The 7,731-nt window shown below is 38.0% G+C and overlaps 1 protein-coding gene across 2 annotated transcripts; it reads left to right on the top strand.

Annotated features, from left to right (window-relative positions):
* The first annotated feature begins 759 nt into the window (after positions 1 to 759).
* Positions 760 to 7,686, top strand: LOC128679741 (uncharacterized). Of its 2 annotated transcripts, XM_053762158.1 has the most exons (10): positions 760 to 899; positions 1,716 to 1,886; positions 2,233 to 2,310; positions 2,791 to 2,932; positions 3,481 to 3,712; positions 4,574 to 4,763; positions 5,141 to 5,240; positions 5,663 to 5,788; positions 6,703 to 6,824; positions 7,361 to 7,686. In XM_053762158.1, the coding sequence occupies exons 1-10, from the start codon at positions 837 to 839 to the stop codon at positions 7,502 to 7,504; spliced, it is 1,368 nt and encodes a 455-aa protein (XP_053618133.1). In that variant the 5' UTR covers positions 760 to 836; the 3' UTR covers positions 7,505 to 7,686. The 2 variants fall into 2 exon arrangements, with proteins under 2 accessions (XP_053618133.1, XP_053618134.1); XM_053762159.1 differs by lacking the exons at positions 6,703 to 6,824; positions 7,361 to 7,686 and adding an exon at positions 6,059 to 6,096.
* The last annotated feature ends 45 nt before the right edge of the window (positions 7,687 to 7,731 follow it).

Here is a 7,731-nt window from a genome sequence, read left to right as displayed (position 1 = left end):
ACTTCGAAGTTTTTTCAAAATTTTCAATTAATTTCGTTGGTTTTCTTTTAACTTTACAACATGCATTTTTTTGCATAAGCTATATTCATTTTATATGATGCGCGTAGTTAAAATATTTGTTTCATGATTATTATGTAAGGCTGGCCACAATTCAACAACTTTTTACAAGAGTAAAAAGTGAGTCATGACACTTAAGCGAACTTTGGACACTAACGCTTCCAGATGTGAAAATTAATTGACCCATAAATAAGGCTGTTAACGATTGCTATACACATGCAATAAAATCTATTTATTATAATGATTTGATGCTGAGCTATTCAATATTATCCAATTATTATTTCGTTGTCCTTAGAATAATCATAAACAGTTTTTTTACAAGTTTTAATATTGTAAATGCGAAAAAATTTTGTTTGTTTATTTGTTTGTTATCTTTTCACGCTCTATCTACTCAACATGTTGTATACATTGAAGTATTAAGAAGGACATAGGGTAGCTTTCATCCCGAAAATAAATCCGTGGGTAATATACGCGGGCGAAGCCGCGGTCAAAGCTAGTTCTAACCTATTACAAAATTAATATTTTTCAGTAAATTTAGATATCATAATCACGCATCGAAATTATGTAATTACAAAATAAAAATAATTTTGTGAATACAAATATTAAATGTTTTTTTATCAGTCATATACAGGGCATAAAGTTGTTAGTTCATCCCATTATATTGGAAGGAATAAAACCAACGTTCTTATAATTGTTTCATTGAAAGTTACTCGAGCAATTAAAAATAATTGCTTGATAAAGAATAAGGTTTATTTATTCAGTAGTCGCCCGCTACCAAAATGTTCCGATTGGGTTATGGGCTGGTCGAAATTGTTTTGTTATCATGTTTTTCTGTTACGGTGGTATGTATATTAAAATACACACAAAATATATTATTACAGCGTTTCGGTTATTAATAAAACCATCAGTAATCCAAGGGCAAGTTGGACTCGTCTCGCCTCCGTACCGTTATATAGTAACGGTTAAAAATACGCTTATTGTATTAAAAAATATTGTGTGGTAGTCCCTTTAAATATATTTTTTAATTTTTTAGTGTTTGTTATTATAGCGGCAACATAAATAATACTTATCTGTGACAATTTAGACTTAATAACTATCACGATTTATGAGCGATTACAGCCTGGTGACAGACAGACGGACAACGGAGTCTTAGGTAGGATAGAATCTCTTTTCACCGTTTGGGTACGGAACCCTAATAATAATCTATTAGTAGTGAGTGTAGATTCAAAATTATTCATAGAACGGTCGTAGACATTCGTAGCTATGCTACGAATATATTTATCGTGCTACAACGAACTATAATAAATAGGTACCTACCTTCTTTCTTATCATTACACAGTATAAAATAAAGTCGCTATTCGCTCTCTGTCCATATGTCTTCTTAATCTTTAAATATACGCAACGAATTTTGATGCAGGTTGTTTAAATAGATAGTGTGATTCCTGAGGAAGGTTTACCCGAGCGAAGCCGGGACGAGTCGCTAGTATTACTATATACTTATTATACTAGTTTATTTTTTATTTACTGCATACGGAATAAAATAACAGCGAAAGAAGATCTTCAATAGGTAGAACATACATCAACAGTTTTAAGAACAGATTAGATAAAATCTCCAAACTCCATGACACGACGCATCAATAAATAAATACCACATCCAGAATTCGTACCTGGTCCGCAACCACCCATGCTGCCAAGAGCCGAGCGAGAACCTCACGCTGGCGATGGTGATCGACGCATACGAGATCTACGGGCACGACCCCACGGACAAGCTGGACCACCTGGCCCATTACCAGATAGAAATGATGAAGATAAAGCGAGCTCCAGACCAGGTAATGATAAATTTATTGAATAATCCCCGGGGCTTCGCTCTAATGGGAATTTTGGGATAAAAAGTACCCCATATGTTATTACAGGTTACATTCTACCCATGTAACAAATTTCATAACAATCCGTCAAGAAGATTTTGCGTGAAAGAGTAACAAACATACCAGTGAGACGCAGCTAACCAATCAAATTGTGGTGTGGTGGTCGTTGAGTCACAATGGCGTACTGTGATTGGTTAGACGCATCTCACTGCGAATCGACTTGATGGTGAGATGTAAATAGCAAAGTCGCACTGTTTGATGATATTACTATGTAAATGAATACAACAGTAAACCGCTATTTTCTTTCCAGTATATAATAAACGAGCACGTCCACATAGCGACTGATCATTTAGCACGGTTTATTCATATGCATATTAAGGAATTGAAGGTAATTCTACTTCCTACTTATATAGTAAAAACCCTTAATAGACCACCATTTGCTTCCATAGATGACAAATGAAGGAGAATGGAGAAATCTCCATATCTCATGAAATCACGAGGAAACCTGTTGGTCGACTATTTGTTTTTTAACCCCCGACGCAAAAAGAGGTGTGTTATAAGTTTAACGTGTCTGTCTGTGTATCTGTTTGTGTCATCGTAGCTCCCAAACGGATGAATCGATTTTCGTTTAGTTTTTTTTGTGTCATAGATAATTTTATCCATGAGAGACGGTTCAGCCGTTCAAAAGTTGTAGCGAAATGAATATTGAAAGTCGGGAGTTTTTCAATTTGCCTAACAAATAAACTTCACTAGTCTGTCTAAATTTTATAGGTTCTTAAAACGTATTTGCCTTCTCTGCTTGAGTGGGTATGGGTCCTAAACGGCACAGAGAAATGTCCTTGTCATAATTAACCTAGATGTTTTGAAGGTGTTGTTGATAGCGCTAGACGACGCCATAGACAACATGCTGACGATGTACGACAACCACAACGCCATAAAGACGGAGCGAGTGGCGACTTTCAACTCTGCTATCGGTGGTGCTGTGCCGGCTGAATTTTATTTGAGCCAAGGTATGTTACTTTGTTTCGTAATCTAAAGTAAACATTTTCAATCTTTTCTGCTTAGGCTTTTGATTACAGATAGTTTTGTTTTTCATAATTTTACCTTTTCTGCTCACCGTACAGACAGGCATTTGCATGTATTCTCCTTCAGAAAGGGTTAATATATAAGCGCAGTTAGACCTCTTTATATCTATGTTAATTCTTGATCTGAATATGTAAGTACGTTCTATGAGTTGGCTGCGAAATCTAAAATAAATAATGGATATGAAACAAAACAGGATCTGTACAGAAATAACTCTTATCAGGAACATAAATAACTGTATTTTACAAAATTAAAGACGGTGTCTCGCAAGGTAGATTTCTGGGGCCTGGAAGATTCTTAATTTCTTTTTTTACCTTAGTTGATGTTAGATTCCTTTACGTGATTTGAATAAAATATGACGCCAGTGTTAGCACTAACACATTTTATGAAAAATAAATACCTCCATTATTATAATTTTAGGCCCACAATATGTACTCGATCTTCTCTAATTCTTGTTCTTATTGCAATTTGACAGAGTTCTACTGCGGCAAGAACGTTTACATATTCCTGTCTGAGATCTACACGGACATCTACAACATGGGTCGAGGCACGACCCCCTACTGCCAAGGGCGAGCGTTCCACTTCCTCGGTTTCATGCACTTCCAGGATGACGACCGCTACTATTTGGAGGAGGACCCTTCTGTCGCCTTCCAGATGGATAATTACATCCATGGGCTTGAATGTCATCACGGAATTTGTATCTTTAGGTAAGTTGGGTATATAGGTACAGGGTGACTTTTTATACATTGGCAATATTTTGTCTACATGCTCAGTCCTTGATTCTGATTTAGTAAGGGAGTAACTCCGAAATCGCTTTTCAGCTTTTCTATACAAAATAAATACCTAAGTTGTGGAAAATATAGGGATCAGCTGATTTTTTTTTCGCTGTTTTAAGGTTGGTCCATACGAAAAGTTGTTCGGTACCGCATGGACTGAGCATGTAGATAACATAATGTCAATGTATAAGAAATCACCCTGTATATCATAATTATCAGCCATTGAAGCCACTAAATATTCGCATGAACTCTGGAAAGTGAGGTTCCCTGCTGAATTATCCATCCCGCTTTTGGAGCACCTCGCACCCGGATTCTGTCTACCTTGGCTCACGTGGAAGTTAACAGGCTTCGGACATAAATCGGCTTTATAAGGCCAGATGGGGCTATAGCTTTGATACTCCTCGCCAGTGTGGTATGTCCCCAAACCATGGTACACTATATCCAGCGCTATGTGTCCCACCAGCCCAGCTGCACACTGAAGGACCTGTTTAACTTCACAGAGATACCTGTTTCGGTGGTGTTGGTATTCACAAATTTAGCCGAGTCGACACGCTAAGAAGATCAGCTATTTTGATGTTACCTTCATTATCAATGGATCTAGAGGATGGGCTATGACATAAGCGGGCGAAATGGATATTGGCGGGTTTTAACAACTGCAAATACAGCCAACGTTACTTGACTTTGTTATGAGTGCCTCATACTTTTCCGTTAACGGTTTACCATACCGTTTTCAGCATCTCTCCGAAATATATAAATCTATATCATTTAAATCATACAATTAGTATTTTCAAGGTTCCCATTCAAGAAGAATCTACAACACGTCCGCGACATCACAGTCCTCCCCAAAGCGATCGTCAAGTGCGGGTTGGTGACTTACAAACTACCCCCTCTCACGGCCGCCTCTTGCATCATCGCGTCTGGGTCCTTCATCTTGGACTTTAACATACAGGGCCTGAGGTTTAGGCACCACGACTACTTGCTTGTAAGTCTTTTAGCATCAAGTTTCCATTTTAAGATGATTTAGGACCTGGTTCACCTGGTTCACATTAATTATCTGACTGATTGCGTTAAAATTCTTCGAAAGTGTTAGATAGGGCTAAATGGCAATCAAGCATACTTCTCTAGCAGTTAATTTATCTGACGAATTACAACATGATATTTTAACAACGAATAACCAGAAAATAATGAATGTAGTGAAACAGGTCCTAACTATGTAATAAAATTCTTTGTTGTAATTTCCTGTGGTATCTTTTCAGTTTTCGCTATAAATTAAAAGAAATTGATACAAATATGATGAGGGCGCTAGTGTGCGGAGCCCAACTTAACATCCTAATCAGAATCTGTCCACATAATTTTCAGTCCATTCCGAGTGGCGCGACGTACTACACTAAGGAGCCGCAATCTCCAATGGTGTGTGACCATCATGCGTGCGAGTGGAACAACACAAATTTCTATGGAGGTAGTATTATTGAAAATATACCTACTTGAGAACCGGGTAGGTACATATCTCGCATTAGTGTCACCAATAATAAACACTATTTTTACTCACTGTAGAGTTAAAGTATACTAGCTGCGCTCCGGGGCTTCGCTATCGTAGGAATTTTGGGGTAAAAAGTACCATCCATGTGCCAAATTTCATAACAATCCGTCCAATGAATTTTGTGTGAAAGAGTAACAAACATACATGCTCACAAACTTCGCATTTTGTTAGAGTGGAGTTAATATCACATTTCAGCTGTGTTATATTGTGACCTAAAGTTCATTTATTGGCTACGCCTAGGATATTTTCTGGATTTAATTTACTCGACGTTCATTACCTATTCATTGTAGTTAATGTGTTATTTTCCATTTTTGGATGTCACAGGTTGTAACATCTTTCAGGACCGTTTGTGGTGCCCGGCGACCCGGGCGAGGGTCTGTCCCCCCCGCCTCCCTTCATAGAGCGCACTACCGAGGCTTTCGTGTTCACAACCCTGCCCCCAACCGGCAACGACGACAACTACACATGTAAGTAGTTTGTAGCTTTTCAAGAAGTTCTATGGTACTTGAGAAATTGACGTGAAATAGGACCTGTGAAGGTTTAATTTCTGAAGATTTGTCATTGAATTCATAAGCTACTTCACTAACGTCATCATCTTCCCACCTTTTCCCATTTTTAAGGTTCCGTACCTCAAAAGGAAAAAAACGGAACCCTTACAAAATCACTCGTGCGTCTGACTCTCCGATTTTCACAGCTGGTTTTTATGAATAATTATTAATGTTTCATTTCCCTTTCAGCTTGTAAGTATACGCTCGTTTAAATTTATACTAGCTTTTGTCTGCGGCTTCGCCTGCGTGAATTTCATAGTAAAACCTCGGTCATTCTTTAAGAAAAATGATGAAGAGTATGTTTACCAATTTTCAGATTTTTATTTTGAAATTTGTATTAAGTTTAATACAATCTTTCACCCCCCTTTTAAAAGGGTTGAGGTTTGATTTTCAGAAAAATCTGAAATAAATACGTATTTCATTAATTTGTTGTAAACAACCAATATACTTCAACGGTGTTGAAGTTAGTGACTTGAAAATTTGGATTTTGAAAACCCTTTCACCCCGCTTCGGGGGTGTAATTTCCAAATAACAGCCAGGTTTCTTTTGAAAAATTGCGCCCTGGGTCTTTCTGGATAAAAAGCATCCTTTGTGGTATTCCAGATTGTGTAAATTTTATCGATATTCGCCCAGAAGGAATGGTCGGATTTGACATCGAATAGAGTGGCTTGGAAAGACTTTGGGAAGACCTTTGCCCAGCAGCGGGACGAAATAAGTTAAAAAAAATCGCCCAGTAGATTTTGTGATGATTGAGTAACACACTCACGTACCTTTCGCATTAATAATAATAGTGAGAGTCTGAAGTACCTAATGAGTTTGGTATCCACCCATAGATAGCTTGGACGGTTGCTGGTTCATGTTCCCTCCTAATTACGGTTCCATCGCCGGCATCAGCTACCTCGATCCGTTGTCTATACACGAGTACCGGTACACGTGTCAAAGTTCCGGTAACAAGGTGAGTCAAAGTTCCCGTAACATGTCGAAAAACACTTAACTGTGTCATGATTGTTAGGAGAAAAAACAGGTTAAAACTCAAAATAAATAAATATATAGGGACAAAAGATTGAGATAGCCCCAAAGTAAGTTCGAAACTTGTGTTGTGGGATACTAAGTTGACGATATATAACATATATATATATATATATATAATATAGATAAACATCCAAGACCCAGGTCTATCTGAAAAAGATTATTTTCCATCTTGACCTGACTGGGGATCGAACCCGGGACCTTCAGTCAGTCCAGTCAGTGTAGCAGTCCGGCATGATGACCATTAGAGCACTGAGGTCGTCAATCTTTAAATCTTTGTCAAGCCTTTATTCCATTTTGATTGGTCGGCTCTCATAACCCTCTTTTTCCAAAGCATTCGGTTCTGGGTTTACAGCAAAATAATTTACAGGAATAATTCTATAACAGATAATATTATTCTTGTTATAATGTTCGTTAAAATGAAATAAACATGCCATTGTACTAAAATAAACAATATTGCAGGGTCTGTACTGGTACCCGCAATGGATGGGCGCTCCTCCCCACCACCCCTACCCGCAGCCCGGCGACGTGCCCAGCGACAACTCCGCGCCCTCCCCCTTCTACCCCCACCAGCAGGAAAACATCAAGATGCAGCCCAAAGCCTAGCTACCTTAATAAAACTTATGTTAAAACTTGTTATTTTACTCATAAGAGACTGTGTGACTCTGTGACATAAAGTCCACTCTTTCTCACTCTCAACTCTACGAGTCTTATACATTCTGCCTCTAACAGGAAACCCTGACGCCCGAAACTACTTTAGCTTCCTTATTAAACTTATGTTAAAACTATACGGCTTTTTGTTTTTAACTAATGTTAATAGAGCATTGCCCCAT

The sequence above is a fragment of the Plodia interpunctella genome, chromosome 22, assembly GCF_027563975.2.
Source record: "Plodia interpunctella isolate USDA-ARS_2022_Savannah chromosome 22, ilPloInte3.2, whole genome shotgun sequence".
Classification (NCBI taxonomy): domain Eukaryota; kingdom Metazoa; phylum Arthropoda; class Insecta; order Lepidoptera; family Pyralidae; genus Plodia; species Plodia interpunctella.
This window is presented reverse-complemented; position numbering and strand designations above follow the sequence as displayed.